Source organism: Diplotaxodon limnothrissa, linkage group LG11 (assembly GCF_057381915.1).
Source record: "Diplotaxodon limnothrissa isolate DT_005_m linkage group LG11, D_limnothrissa_male_GT1.1, whole genome shotgun sequence".
NCBI classification, from domain to species: domain Eukaryota; kingdom Metazoa; phylum Chordata; class Actinopteri; order Cichliformes; family Cichlidae; genus Diplotaxodon; species Diplotaxodon limnothrissa.
The window spans coordinates 38926445-38942972 of record NC_140606.1 but is presented as its reverse complement, the minus strand read 5'-3'; the positions used below and the strand labels follow the sequence as shown (position 1 = coordinate 38942972).

Here is a 16528-nt window from a genome sequence, read left to right as displayed (position 1 = left end):
ATTCCAGGTACTAGATCCTTGTTTGGGTAAAAATACATTCCTTCAACCTTCAGGCAACAACCAGTGAAATAACTGCTGGCAATGTAAATCTCCAGGTTCTCAACTTGGATGCAAACAACTGAAGTGACAGCCAATTAGAGGGAAGGATACTGCTGTGATTGACACATGAGGGTTACCTAGGCCAGCGGTCCCCAACCTTTTTTGCGCCACGGACCAGTTCATGCCCGACAATATTTTCACGGACCGGCCTTTAAGGTGTCGCGGATAAATACAACAAAATAAAACTGGTACCAAAAAATAGAAGATTTATTCATAACACACATGAAAAGACCCAGGAAAACCGAGTTAACGATAAAGACGATAACAAAATAACGCTGGAAACCGATAAAAACCCTGAAAACCAGACATTTCACACCTGAGCCTCAACTCTCGCGGCCTGGTACCAAACGACTCACGGACCGGTACCAGGCCGGGGCCCGGGGGTTGGGGACCGCTGACCTAGGCAACCAGAGCCTGGAATTTCCTCTAGCAACCGATGTACAGAGGGAATGTTGTATATCTGGAATGGGCTTAACTCTGAACACTGACAGATGATGCTTACCCATCAGGCACTGGGCTTTTACAGGCATCCATGTGACGAGCTGTTACACATTCAGTGTTTTGTCTTTTTCTTTGAGCTATTTTTTCTTTTTCCATCCATCTATCAGTGAAGATTATTGGCACCAAACCCCCAAATGTGCACTTAAAAAAAAAACTGCTGTAATATTGAGCTTTTTTACATGGGAGACACTTTTGGTGCCTCTAGTGGACACAAGAGGAACTGCAGATTAAGTTCAAACATGAAATTAGAAGTTCAGATTTTCAGGTGTAGTTTGTAGTGAAAACGTTCTGAAAAAAACAGGATTATGATTCTCAGCCTCGTCAGCTGCTGCTCGGTTAGCAAACACACACGTGTGTCATGTGGAGAGGCTGAAAACTCATTTTGTGTCTCAGGCAGACAAATAATGATTTTTATCAAGTCAGATTTTTATAAATGTTGTGAGAGCGTGCATGAACCGGTCATTCCACAACTTCAGTGAGCGACACACACACACAAATGTGTTTTATTCCCACTTTATTGTGTCTGCTGCACGCAGGCTGTAATTGAGTCTCTGAAAAGCTGCTGGCTGACAAAAACACGGCAAACAATTAGCTTTTCATCGAGAAAAGAAAAGAAGCCCGAAGAGAAGCTCAGGCTTCTGTTTACCGATGTTTTTCTGAAGTGCTGATCTATTAGCAGAAGCTTTGGAAGTCTGTCGGCGTTACAAACTTCACTGGGAACAAAAAGAGCCGTTCAGACCTTCAGCTGAAGTGAGGCTGATGACTGACAGCTTCCTAATGTTTACCTGTGAAAGCACACACACACACGGCAGGCGTCTTCTGGCAGATCTCAGTCTCGCTCTTCAGTTTCGTGACACTCAGGCTCATTTATTCCTGTTTACTTGTTTTCATTGGCTCTCAGGTATTTGTCAGGTGTGTGGAAAAATAGAAACTTCAGTTTTCATTCAACTGTTTCAGAGAAGTTTCTTAAATGGAAGTAAGATCGTCTGACTGGAGGCTTGAAGTTAAATAAAGACCATAAATAATAAAGAAGGAACTGTGACTCACCTGTCCCAGCGTGCACTCCACCGATCCCAGGAAGATCGCCTCCTTCAGGCCGTTGTGGCTGCTGTTGATGTCGTACAGCTCGAAGCGCAGACGCTGCACCTCTTCAAAATAAAAGTCCAGCGTGAAAACCTTTGAGTAGGTAGGGTTGACGCAGCTGCGGATCACCTCCGTCCGATCCACCTGCAGGACACCAAAGGACGAAATAACGTGAGTTATTGCTCGATGGCTTGCACCTGCACGTCAACTGTAAATACTACATGAACATGAGCGGTATGAAAGCTAATCCAAGGTGCGACTTTTCATTCTTTCATTCCTGTCGTGCACAAATATGTGTGATTATTAATTTTCCAGAGTCATGAGGAATCATGACTGCATTACATCGGTTTTTTAGAACACTTGCAGGTGCAGCAGAAGCAGCATCGTGTAGAAGTCTGAAGGACTCCAGCAACCATCAAAGGTAAGCGCGTCTTCACAGCGAAAGAGCCACAGATCAGAAGCATGTTCAGGTTCAGACTCTAAATGTTGAGTCCCTCTTTATCGCCCGCGGCGTCTCTGGGAGAAATTTTAGCAAAAACAGCCTGAACTCTGGAGTCATCGTGGCTCAGCATCCAGCCCGTCAGCCTGAGTTTGCAGTCGGAGACGTTGTCTGCTTTCTAAATCAAGTTGAAGGTCATAGTTTTCACACGTTGGGGGAGTCAGAGGGACTAACCTGGGCTAACAGGGAGCATTTCACCCGGTGCAGTCCCACATCACTGCATCTAGTGATGATTTTGAAGGGCAGGCTTTGTTGGCACAGTCTCAGAATTTCTTCTTTTTCTCAATCTTTGTTTTAAACTTTAACATTATTTTATTACTTAATTATTTTTCTGTGTAAATTACATCAATGAAAACTTTTTTTGGTTAAATAAATGTAAACTCAAATGAGGGTTGGTTTTTGTTTTCTTTTTAATGTTTTTATCTAAAAGAGGATAAAGTGAAGCTCACTTCTGTCTGACCTGTGAAAACATCCTGAACTTTTCCGTCAGTAAGTGCTGATGTTATGATGTAGCTGCTAGAAAAGCTTCTCTGTCTCGTAGGAAGTGAAGGCCAGTCTCCAGTACTGCAATCTTCTGCAGGAGGCTGTGGTAGTCATCTGTGGAGAGGGAAGACATCTTGTTGCTAGTTAGCCTAGCGGTTAGCACCTTTCCAGGCTATTGAGGCTGTTTGGTGCCCAGACGCTGTAATCAGGCTTCAGCTGTGTGTAGGCCACAGACACACGGAGCGCTGAGGATAAGGTAACTATAAAAATGTTGCTGTTTCTGTTAAGAACGCTTTAGTCCTAATGATCTATAAGTGTCCAGAAGCTCTCGCAGGTAAGCTCATACGGAAAAAAGGGAAAAAAATCAGCATGAAAATCAATAAAAGAAGCAAAGCATTTAAAGGGCAAAGAGACGAAGCGTCCACACTCACAAAAGGGGGAGGAGCATTTTAGAGGCCTGACTTCAGTTCAGGAGACGAGGCTTTAGGTGATGATGGTCCTGAGTCAGGTGACCCAGTGTTGATGTTTGGATTCTGTGATTTTGTGCTTTTCTGGTGGTTTAGCTTTTTGTATTTTCTGGCTCTGAGTTCTTCAGTGCTTTGTGATTTCTAGTAGTGATGGTGAGATGAAGCCTCATGATGAACTGAAGCTTCCCATCCAACTGGTCGACTCATGGTTCGAAGCATTGTGATGATTCATTTGCTCTACTGCGCCATCAAGTGGACAATTCAAGTGAAACGGGCTCAATGATTATAATGATGTGATGAGTAAACCGCTAAACTGAATAAATAAATTGTTTTTCATGGTTATTTATCCCGAATATTGTCTCAGTATGTCTGATACAAAAGAGAAAGTGGAAACTATCAGTACACAGTTTTTGGGATGATTGTGTAACTGCGTAATCATGCTTATGTACATCTCAATGATGACACAAACTAGTGTGTGGCACTTCAAGTTGAATGAATAAAGGAATTACTATTGTTCATGACACCAATAACTGAACTCTAAATATTAGTTATATTTAATATTATACTAATTTTATATTATATTAATTTAATTAATGTTTGTGTATAATAAATTGGCAGCTTAACACAGGAATGTACATGGAAACAAAAAGGGAGGGAGTTGTGATGTGAATGTGCTTGTGACTTTATAACAGTGCTCATGACACTAGGGTAAAGTTTTCATTTCTTTTTATTCAAAAATAGCAGCTTTTCCACAGTGCTGGGCTTAAGACGGTTCCTCTTTTTTGAGAGGATTTCTCCTGCTTTTGAAAATATCCTCTCACAGGGCACAGATGAAGCAGGGGTTGCAAGAAAAACCACAGCAAGTTTATACAAGTTTGGATAAAGAAATTTGTGTCCAGTACTCCAGTAGCTATGTAACACGTACGTAATCCAATTCCACAACACGATGTGATGGGGAATCAGCTGTGTTTTGCTGCCCATTTTATTTCGAATCTGGCGCGAACCGGTGAACCAGTTCCCGAATCAGTCACGTGGTACGGACTGCCCGCGAGGCCTCGAACGTCACTGCATACGTAATCAACGCAAGCCTCGATACGCGCTTCAGAAAAACGCCCCCGCGATTACCCGACGCACGATTCGAAGCTTCGACACACAGGACACATCACTAATTTCTAGTTCGTAGGTTTTGTTCCATGTTTAGTGTGTCGTGTCTCTAATGTAGGTTTGGTTCTGTCTTCATGTTTGTTCCGTGTCCCACGCTCAGTCGTGTCTCCATGTCGTAGTTTGTTAGTCTTGTCTCTGTGCTCCCTCTGTTCCTTATGTTCTGTCAATTTCAGTGTCAGCCTCTGGTTTCCTGTTTTATTTTGATAGTTCTGTGTGAGAGTATATTCAGTTTTAGGTCCTCCTCGTCTCGTTGTGTCAGATTAGTCCCAGCTGTGTTTCCCTCGTGTATTTAAGCGTGTTTGTGTTTTCCTCTGTCTGTTGTCACGTCGTTAACCATCGCACACCATCATGGCTGAGTGTTTCCTTTGTGTTCCCAGTAATTTCCCAATGTTCTGTTCCTGGTTTGTTTTCTAGTTCCCAGTTCAGTTTGTTGTATTCATCGCTCGAGTTTTTCCAGCGATGAAGCTGTTTTGAGTTTCCTCTCTGTGTATGAGTCCTGGGTTTGGGTCCTACATCCTTCCTGCCACACAGCTGAGGGGAGGTGAAGGAGGAGAACGACATGGTGAAACTGTACACGTACAAATGTTAAATGGTCACCGTTTAAAAGAGCTACTTGTGATCTTTAAATCTAAGAGTACATATGATGTGAAGGGCAAGATGGCGGCTTCTACAAACTCTCATCACTTCTATGTATTTTCAATGGACTCAGTCTGTTTTTATCAGCACACATCAATTTGTGGGGAGATGTACGTCCACAGTAATCAGTGTACGAGTACAATATACGTCATTTTTTCTCCTACTGACTCACACAGTCAGTGTGTGACTGACTGTGTGAGTCCACACTCCCCCTGGTGTAAAATGTGCAGCTCTAAGGACCACAGTGTGAGATCTGATCCATAAGTCAGAGCAGGAAAGCGATTGTGGTCAGGAAGTGATGAAGTCTTAAATTAGCAGCGAGCTGCTGAGAAGCTGCGTGCAGTCGAAGTCCTCGTCCAACAGTCAGAGTCATCCTCGTCTCCTCGTTATAAGGGACAGATGGTGAATCAGCTGAAAAGAAATCCAGCGTGGAGCGTGAGAGGAAACCCGACGTCCTGCGAGTGTCTGAGAACGAGTGTAAGAGCTCCGCTGGCTCCGAAACATCTGAAAGCAGGAAATCATCCCACAGGTTCGCTCAGCAGTTTGATGTGAAAACAAAAGGTCCTGAAGATCTGCAGTCTCGGCGTCTCTCATTAGTCAGAAACAGAAGCGTTCAAGCATCCGTCAAGGCTTTTTTGTTTCCTCTGTAAAACAAATGAGCAGTTTATGATAAAGAGAAGATGTCAGCACGAAGCTGAAGGTCCCGCTCTGATCATAAATTCAGCTGCTGCACGTTTCACTGCAAAGAGTCTGAACTGTGAGAGATGAAATCTGAATTTGTTTCAGGGAGAAAAACTGAAGACAAGCGTTTCATACCTGCACCTGCAGCACTGTCTAATACATGGAAGCCAATAAATGTTTAATTTTCCACACGTGCCCATGAGCAAGGCTTTGGACGCTGCCAAGCGAGCCACCAAAGCTGCGACAGCAACCCTGAAGGACCGAGTTCTGGACTGGACCGGGCTGGACTCCAAGCTGAAACCTGGAACAACGGGACCAGAACAGACCCCGCCCCCCTCCCAGAGCTGAGACCGAGCAACACTGGGAGAACATCCGGGTCGAGGAGGCGTCCCACAACACCAAGAGACTGAATAAGCACAGACCACAAGAACCCGTCCTCACTGCAGAACCTGAAACATGCAAACGTGACCCTGGTGTCTGGAGACTCGGTGGTTTGTGCTGCATTTATCTGCATTCTGTGATTTACTGGGTTCATGTCCTTTAGCCATTGTTTAGTGTTTTTTGCTCTTCAGGTTTTGTTATTGCGCCTCCTTTGTGTCCCTTGTGTTACGTCTAGTCGTCGTTGCCTCTGTGTTCATGTGTTTCCTGTTTTACTTTGACAGTCTGCGTCCCGTGTCAGTGTATTCGGTTTTGCTTCCTCCCAGTCTCGTCATGTCTTATTGTTCACAGCTGTGTTCCCTCCGTTCCTCCATCTTCCTCCGTGCTGCCTCTGCATTTCCTGGTTTCTCAGTCCTTGCTTCTGGTCTTCGTCCTCAGGTTATGTGTTATGCTTAGTTTTCCCCAGTCTGGGCTTTTGTTAGTTCTCTCACTTCCTCCTGTTTGCAGTGTTTTGCCAGAAATAAAGGCTCACTTTTCGTTATCATCCACCCTCGTCTCTGTGGCTGCATTTGGGTCCACATTCTCCTCACGCCATGGCGTCTGCGTCAGCAGACGGAAACAGAACAACACGGGACAGAACGCGAAGGATGTTCAAACCTTCAAACTGCTCTCCTCTCACACATCATCTCATCCATGAAGCTCATCTGGAAGCTGAGGGGCGGGCACTTCCTGAGAGACTTCCTTTTTTTCTTTATTAAGTGTAGTCATATTATACAGTAATACTCAGATTACCACATATTACCGTTCTGTCCAGATACGGTCTGTGTGTGAATATGAATGACATATGATGAGGATATAAAACTCAACAAAAAGAAACACACACATCATCATCATCATCATTAAACTCATCATTGGTTCCTTTTAGTTCATATTTAATTTCCTAAACCTCAAATGTCACATCCCTGGGCCACCTGAGGGGGACTCAGGACGTTCCAGTTTACAGAAATAAGATGAAGAGCGAGAGAAACGGCGTTATAGATAATTATTGAGCAGGTAGCATTTGAAGCTCTCACAGTAATGACGGCAGTCAGAGGATCCGACTAAAAGCCAGAATGCACTGAGCACTGAGCGTGAGCACAACAGGAGGATTGAAGCTGATTCATGAGTTCACTTTAGTGTAATGGAGGCGATGCACAGCTAGTGTCAGCATCCATCTGAAAGGGTCTGCTGATGAGGCAACATCTCACAAATGAATCCATAAATCTGGGAAATGATGTCCTTATTATCTACACTGTGTGTGTTTGTGTGTGTGTGTGTGTGTGTGTGTGTAAGTAAATTTCCCTGGTAGTTATTCAAAGGATGCAAATATGCCAAAGAACAAATCCCTGATCAGATGGATGCCACTCCTGTGCCATGCCTGCGAGGCCGCGTCCGTTCCAGTAAAATGTTATTAATATAACAGATAAAACTCACAAAGTGATTCACAACAACAACAAGGCTAAAAATATAAACACCGAGTGTTGAACGAGTTTAGCTGCTTTTTAAAAGAGTCCACGGAGCTGAGGTGCAGTTCCAGAGCCTGGGGTGTCGTCAGGCCCCAAAATGTTTGTTTTCTTAGAAAGCACCAATCAAAGCAGAAATACTGTGTGACATCATTCATGAGTCACAATCACCGTCATGGATACGCTGGCTTCTGCTGGGATGGTGTTGCTGCAAAGCGCGGTGATGGAAGCGCTCTGCGCTCGCTTCCTGAACCACAACCACGTGTGAAGAGTGCGGAAAACCGAAGCTCGAGCAAAGTCCAGCACGCCGTCACTGTCACTGATGTGCACGCACAGGAAATCATTTTTCAAATCTGAACTTTTACCTTCTCTTTATATTCTTACATGCTGCCATTTTTTCAAACATTTCAAGTTGCTGTACATCAATACAACCGTTACAGCCCAGATTTGAATCATATGTTTGCATTAAGTCCAGAGTAACTACATAAACTGCAATAAAAATTAAAATCGTTTTTGGTTTGTTCTTTTATTTTACACATATTTGTAGTTACAGAAATGTCAGAGGTAGCTGCCTCCACCAGCGTGTGAATGTGAGAGTGAATGAATAGTGGAACTGTACAGCGCTTTGAGGGTCTCGAAAAGCTCTATAAATGCAATCCATCATCATCATCATCGTCATCGTCGTCGTTGTTGTTCCTCAAAACTGTAAATGCAAAAAAGTTGCACAAAATAATTTCCAACCACAGGAAATTTATTTTGAGTGTCTTCATAGTTTCATTTTTGAGTGACGTCACTTCCACTTTTGGCAGGTAATGGCGGTCGTGTGCGAGTCTGCACTGATGTTTATTCAATTCAATTTTATTTATATAGCGCCAAATCACAACAAAAATCGCCTCAAGGCGCTTCATAGATACAGAGAAAAACCCAACAATCATATGACCCCCTATGAGCAGCACTTTGGCGACAGTGGGAAGGAAAAACTCTCTTTTAACAGGAAGAAACCTCCAGCAGAACCAGGCTCAGGGAGGGGCGGGGCCATCTGCTGTGATTGGTTGGGGCCAATCGTTATTCCAACGTAGGAAGTGCTATGAACAGCTGATCAGATCAGCAAAGTGCGTTTCTGGATTATAATGTTTTTGTTGTTGTCAGTGCTTTTAATTATTGCGCTAGCTTATGTGGTTGCAATTCTACCGGGATTTAAAACTAGTTATGTGCTTAAAAGGGTTGATGGTATCTTTAATGTGTTCAGCCTCAAAAATAAAGTCAGGAGCAGATTAGAAAAGAAGACAGGAAAACAGAAAGTACGTGAGCACTGAAGCTGAGCAGACCTGTTCCATCTACCTGTCGTTCCTCTTTCAGCTGCTCAAAGTTAAAGTGAAAATAACATTTTTCCCACTGATCTGAGGTCAAAAATGAGGCAGAGCTCAGATCAGTTACACGAATATTAATAAACACACCTGTAGATCCTCACAAAAAACACATCTAACAAATGACTCGGTCGTCCAGGTGAAGACAAAACTGAAGTAAATCTGTTGAGCCAATCAGAGAGCTGCTTCAGCAGAAACGCCACGGTTACACTTTTTCTTCTCATTAATGTGAAGCTGCAAACACACAAAAGCTTCTGGAGAAAATCGACCAAATCGAGCCAAAAGTCAAAGGCAGAGACTTCAGCACCAACTATGAAAGCAGCATTTCGCTTCTTTGGGTTTCCAGGAGACAAACTCATGTTTCTGTTGTTTCCACATGTTCATCACGTCGGCGCTGACTCGTCTGCTGAGGATCACACACAGAGCAGGTCAGACTCACAGGAGAGACGATGAGCAAATTCTGCTTCACATCCGACGATGATGATGGCGGAGACCCTGATTGACCCAGGCGCTGTGTTAGTCGACAGACAGGCTGCAGCAGCCTGAGCAGCTCACCTGTAACAGAGCCTCAGAGCAGAGATCCTGCAGCGGGACGATGAGCCCAAACATCACATCCAGGTCATTATCCTCAGGTACACCTGACAGTCTGTCACAATCAGGGGGCTGACTGTGTGCAGAGGGAAAGATGGACCCAAATGCAGATGAAACAAAACGTGACTTGGATAACCACAAACGAGCCAAATAACTGCAAACAAAAGGCAAAACTAACAATAAACTAAACCGGGAGCTGAATTAAATAAAAACAACAGGACCTGACATGAGAAAACTTGACACGAACTCTTGGCCTGAAAACAAAGCAGACGATCTGACAATGACACACTGAAAACAGAGGAACACACGAACAGCTGACTGACATGAGCCCAGTGACAGCACAGGGGAAGTGAAACTAAATACACGAGAATCCTTCAAAATAAAACAGGAAACACTGAAACTAGACATGACAACACAAGCTTAGTAGACCTAACACGCGATAAACGACACAAGAACCCAAACACAGAAACCAAGGAAACAATAAATAATGACTGCCTTTAACCTCAACTAAAAGCTAAACAGGAACGACACATGAACTAATCACAAATCTAAAATGAGACGAATACAAAATGTACTGAGACCCAGCCTGTGACACGCCTCAGTGTGTCAGCGCCATTAACTTATTTTATTTCCACCAAAACATTAAATCAAACTTCTTGTGGCACTCGCTAACATCGTCAGCCTGCCCCAAGAGTCTGAACTGTAGGGGGCAGTAAAGGGAGAAGAAAACCACAAAAGAAGAAATTGACCACAAATAACAGACTGAACGCCTCGTGCTTGTTAAAGAAAGCATCAGGAGCAAAACCTTTTCCTCTGGTCCTCCAGGTGAGTCTCAGATCACCTGTTCAACTATCACTTTAAGCATCTCAGTGAGAGAGTGTGGCGGTGATGTCATGGTGGGCCTCCCCACGGCTGCAGGTACGACCCGCACCTGCTAACGAAGTCACCAAAACAAACACACCTGTCAATTTCTTTGAGCCGTTTTTCACTTTGACCGACGGCCCGAGTGAATCTGCCTCAAACGGACCAGACGGGCTACACAGACCTCGTGTTTGACAACCCTGATCTAAATGCTTTAAACCTGATGTCCACACACACAGCTTGCACTTATATGATCCCAGGAACCACATGCACTGCATTTGTGTTTAGATAAGATGGAGAGGTTTGTCACTCCTCCTCAGAGAAATCTTCTTTGCAGCAGCACAAAAACACTCGAAGCCTCTGAAATGCATCTTTCTGTAAATGTGTCTGTAAATAGATCCAAGTGAACCTTTCTTCCCTGTCGCACTACAACGAGCGTTCGGAGCTTTGAAACAGGCGGGTCTATTACAGGAAAACTGGCGAATTACTTTAATGTTGAGCCGTGTTCATATACTTTTCTCACGTCTTTCGACTCCTGTTCACAGCTTCTCTAATGAAGCAGCAGCAAAAAAGCACTATAAAAATAAAATGTGGTCTTAATGCACATTCATATATACGTCTGAGCGTGATGAGAGGATTGTGGGGGTTGTGTGAAAGGGAGGTGTGAAGATTCGTAGTTAAAATTACAATCTGACAAAAACACAGCTGCCATTGTTTTAAATTAGATCTGTAACAAAGACAAAGAACACCAGGCTGAAGGACGCCGTGCACACTTTGTTATTTACATACAAATTTAATTTAAATCTCATCGCGACCATCGGATAATCTACGGAGTCTTTATTGCTGCTGGAGCCGTGATAACATGCGGTACACTATCATCATATCACTAATATCATCATATTCAACTACAATAGATCCCCACAGGGCACTTTATTGTGGCGATCATGGAAGAGGTTTGATTTTTTTCCATATCCTGATTTTAGTTTCTAGTTGGCTTCTCGTGTCCGTCTTCCTGGTTTCCATTTCCTGTTTTACTTTGACAGTTCCTCTTCCTTGTGTCTTCCTGTCTGACTCCTCCCACTGATTTCCTACCTCTGTGTCATCGTCTTATAAAAGATGGAGTTTCTGAACCAAACAAAAGGGCTCAAACCGCTTAAACCTGCAGTATTTTTAGTGCCTGCAGGGGGCGACACCTGCGGTTATTATATTGTCTGTGTTCCTGTTCTGTCTGCGGATAATGAGAACTTCAAATTGTTCCCTTTTGTGCCTAATTGTGCATTCAGTCCTGTCTGTATGCACTCATAGCCACATCATTAGGTACACCCTTTTGTCTTCAGAGCTGCTTTAAATCTTCGTGACAAAGATTCAGCGAGGCGCTGAAAACATTCCTCACAGAATTTGGTCATATTGGCATGACATCATCACACAGCTTCTGATCACTTCCTGTAAACCCCAGAGATGGTTATGTGGGAAAATCCAGCAGATCAGCACGTTCTGAAACAACAGCCACGTTCAAAATCTCTAAAATCTCATTTATTTCTGATTAATCTGCATTGAAAGCAGTTCAGAGGTGCAGAGATGGACCTGAGAGAGATCAGCCAAACATTAACATGAAGTCTCAGTGGATGACGAGAGCTTCAAATTGAAATGCAAAGGTTTGCATCTAAAGCTCACACAGCTTCTGTTGAAGTTTGCATTTTTATTTTCAGCCAAACGATCAGAAAACTGAGAAGTGGAAAGAAAGCCGGGAAACACGTGCTGTGATTCTAGATGTGAAGTGCACAAAGGTCCTGTCATCTATCTCAGGAAACACACAATCCCTCAAAGTCTGATCTAATCTGCATCTGAAGAACAAGAAGCATCGTCTTTCTCCACATCTCAGCTCTGCCGAGACAAAGAGAGAAAATCGTTCTTCAGACTCTTCCGTGACGCCATCCCACCTCCTCTTCAACGTTCGGCAGAAAGACGCGAACCTGAACAGAAAGCCAGACATTCAGAGATGAAGCGAAGACGAAAGTGGGACGAGGGGAAGAATAAGAGCGAGTGTGGAGAGAGAAGAGAGGGGAGGAAGAGGAGGGGTGTGTGTCTGTGCGGACACCGAGCGACATTTCATCTGGATTTCCAGACGGCTAAAAATAAAAACACAAAGTGGGACGACAGAGACCAGAAACCAGGTCTGAGCGAGTCTTACAGCAGGCTTCATCACAGCCCTGCACACATAAACAGCCCCTCTTTGGTCTTTAGTGTCAACGCTGTTAAAATGAATCTTCCTCTGTGATCATGTGATTTTCCCTCCTTTGTGTGTTTGTGGTTTTTAAGAAATTTGTCCTCGCCGTTCTGCAGAGTCAGCAGAAAAATGGGCCCCAGGTCGTCCTTCCTGCGCAGCAGAACGACGCCAACACGACACGGGAGCGTTTGTAAAGCGGGTGTACGACTTTTTGGAGCAAAGAGGTTACACTCACTTTACATTATTTCACTCCTTTGATTGAAGTTGGACAGGTCAGTAAAAACCAGAGTTTTATCACTTTATCAGCAACACTGGACGATAGCTGACAGACCGGACCTTACAGCAGCCGTGTTCATGGTCACATAGCTGCATTAGAAATGACGCAAACGGTCCAGTTCAGGGAATAAGCTGATTAGTTAACACACAGTTAGTGACTGCATCCACCTGTCAGTCAAAGAGGCCACGCCTCTAATAATGCAAACTTTAAACAGGTGAGTGTATAAACACCCAGTGCATCATGGGAATCCCCGGCAGCCTACGTCTATTGCAGCATAACTAAGGGAGGATTCAGGGTCACCTGGTCCAGCCCTAACTATATGCTTTAGCAAAAAGGAAAGTTTGAAGCCTGATCTTGAAAGTAGAGATAGTGTCTGTCTCCTGAATCCAAACTGGAAGCTGGTTCCACAGAAGAGGGGCCTGAAAACTGAAGGCTCTGCCTCCCATTCTACTTTTAAATACTCTAGGAACAACAAGTAGGCCTGCAGAGCGAGAGCGAAGTGCTCTGATAGGGTGATATGGTACTACAAGGTCGTTAAGATAAGATGGGGCCTGATTATTTAAGACCTTGTATGTGAGGAGCAGGATTTCCACACTAATAAATGTTAAACTGAGCTCCAGTGCAGTTTACATGTCCGAGCCTGTAATGATTTCTATTCTGTCGTGTCTGTTTTGCGCTTTGAGCTCGGTTGGCGTCTCTTTGCGGGCACTCGGTGTCTCGCTGTGTTTGTATCTGTTTTTGTAGTTTCTGTGTCTCTGCTCTGATTCTGTGTCTTTGCAGCTGTTTTGTCGTGTTATCGTCTTAAAGCTTCACTCTTCCATCCCTGAAGATTTCAGTGACAGAGCGACGAGCAGAAAATGTCACAGCTGACGTCACCATCTCAGCTGTCTGAGCCAGCACTGTCAAACTTACTCTGCGTCTGTCAGAGAGGACAGAAACTGCTGCAGTCGCACCTGTTTGCATGTTACACATCCAGCACGTAACACACAAACACTGCCCGGCTGTAGACTCATGAATAACATGTGTGTCCTGCTTTAAAGACACGAGTTTTGAAGGAAATCTGCTCACTGGCTTCTGTCAGTGTCCAAACTGAAGCCCGACAGCTGACTAAACACAGCTCAGGCAGCTTCAGATGAAATTAGATTAGATTTAACTGAAGGGAGAGTTCAATTAAAAACATGAGGGAGACAGAAAGAAGCCAGAGGGAGGAGAGAGGGGCGTCCACAGCACTAAAGACAGTCCCCGGGCCAATAAAACATTTATAACCACAGCCTCAGTGCAAACATTAGAATAAAACCACCATTACACTTTGATGACTTACTGGCATCGCTGGGCCCTGAACGAGCATCAAGAGCTGCGGCAGAGCCGAGCTCACCCGGATCATAATCCCCGCTGACACCCAGAGACTCAAACCCCACAGCAGCGAGAACAACGCCGGCCCACTCGCAGCAAGGTCCTGCACACATGCCAGCACAGAGGCGAGGCAGGCGGCGAGGCAGGCGGCGGTGTGCCGATCGCCTCCATCCTTCTGTATGTTGGCTCATTCCTCCCTCGGTGGGAGATAGCACACGATCAGGATGTTTGTTTGTTTATCTCTCAGAGTTAAGTGACAAAACAGAAGTGCCGTACCCTGCAGCAGCGAGGCCGTCCCACAGTCCACAGCAGGAATAAACGTACCTGCTCTGGTCCCAGTAGATCGTTTACTCCTGTACAGCAGCTGTACAAACTGGACTGTTTTAATTAAGCGCCGCTGTGGTGGGTCCCACAGGAGGTGTTTCCTGTCATGCAGCTGAATCGGACCGTGTGGATGGATACTCAGCATCGTCACACCAAACACAGAAGCGACATTAAAGCGGTTTATAACTCAGCTTTAATATTTTACCTGTATTTGATGTTCTTACATAATCCAAAAGCTCTTGGAGAACCATTTGCTGTGAAAACATCCCTGCACGGTTTCCTGGCTTTTTAAAGTAAAACGTGGGTTTAAGACAAATCACAACCCAACAACTAGAAGAAATGAGCCGACTTCAACAGTCTTTTGTAGCGGACCGTATGTTAGGAACGATGAGGCGCTCAGACGGATCGTGTGTCATACTTCCTACTGCCTCAGGGAGGCGCTGCAGAGCTGGAGGGCAAACACGGCGTGACGTGAACTGCAGCCGTCCTCCACAGTCACAAGTGGGTCATTTCAGAGGGAATTCAGCTCCACAAGAAGCTCTGAGATTTCCTCAGAACAAACCTGTCCGTGCATCCAGCAGGTAGTTCAGCACATATTTAAAGGCAGGATTCAGGGAAATGTAAATAATTAAAGGCTAAAATGTCATTTAGTGTCCAAACAGAGCAGCGGTGGGAGTGAGTCTGGCTCTAATAAAAGACTGAACTCTTTCTCTCATGCAGGCTCTCAGATAGGATGGCATGGAGGTGCTCGTGGTGACCTGATTCAAAAAGAAGGACAGGCAGAAGTTCTTTCAAATCTAGTGTTTAAATTAGGGAAGGAGAAGGCACTGGAAAAGCACAGGAGGTCATTTCAGCTGTAATTATGACTGAAGGGGGGTGAAAATGACCCACATAAACTCCAGACTGCATTAAAATCACAGCAGGGCGGGTTATATTAACACCAGCTCCCGGGGGGAATAAACCCTGTCTCAGTGGAGCCAAAATGAGCTCTCGTTCCAGCCGCAGGTTGATAAGAATGCGATTAAACGTGCAGGATAACCAAAACAAGGCGCTGAAAGAGGCTAAAACAGCAGCGGCGTTCACAGAGGAGCGTTTCCTCGGAGCGCCGCTCGTTTCCCAGAGAAAGAAGAAGAGGAAAATCTGTTTGAAGTGACAATAACGCACAGCTGCTGATGAGGAGGCTGATTGGGTTTTAATGGCGGTGCCCTCGCCCCTTAATCACTCCATCAGCAACAATCACTCGCTTTGTCTTCCCACTGATGAGCTGACACACTATTAGCACTGATATCAACCGTTTTCTTGTTTACTCAGCAGGCCGGCGGGGGCTTTCAAATAAAGACAATCATTAAACAATTTAGTCCAAATTTACATAAAAAGAGATTTGAAAAGGAGATGATCTCATTATGACGCTGCAGGAGAGGACGACGCAGGAAAGGCTCCAGCTGGGAGCAGGAAGTGGCCGAAACCTGAGGCCTTCCCTTCATGTCAGACACCAGCACTCAACTAAAAAACTCACCGGGCTGTGAGCAGGTGCTGGGTCCAGGCCGCACGCCACTCGTGCCTTCAGGTCGCAGCCGTGCACGGCGCACCAGCAGGATGAGCAAAGGCCTCCCTGGCTGCACACGTCGTGATCGGGCACGCTCTCAGTCACGTGCCCGCCCTCGCCTCTCTCTCAGCGCCGTGCACACTGCATCCACCAAACACTGGACGTGGGATAGACTCGCATCATGTCTATAACGGGTCCGTGACCAATACTGGACATTTATACGACGTCCAGACAACCGTGACCCATTTTCTGTAAAGTCTGTGAATCTCGGGCAGCTCGACTTGCATGAAGTGTTTCCAGCTGCGCGTCGTGTAGCTGGAGGCGAGTGTTTTAACCGATGCATGAAACGATACATTTTAGACATAAGTTGTAACGGCGCCGTTTCCTTTGTGAGTATTTATTACACGGCGTGCTGCGGGGAAAAGCCTGTTCTAACGTTTGGGTCTAAGGTTTATTTTTTAGATTTTTTACTTCTCATCCGTAAATAAT

The 16528-nt window shown here is 44.9% G+C and overlaps 1 protein-coding gene across 1 annotated transcript in view; it reads right to left on the bottom strand.

Annotated features, from left to right (window-relative positions):
- The window catches only part of cpne4a (copine IVa), a 95830-nt gene that overhangs the window by 73338 nt on the left and 5964 nt on the right, over positions 1 to 16528 (bottom strand). Inside the window, exon 2 of the mRNA XM_085366025.1 lies at positions 1648 to 1827. Within this exon, the coding sequence (XP_085222151.1) occupies positions 1648 to 1827 (180 nt within the window). The remainder of the gene's footprint in view (positions 1 to 1647; positions 1828 to 16528) is intronic.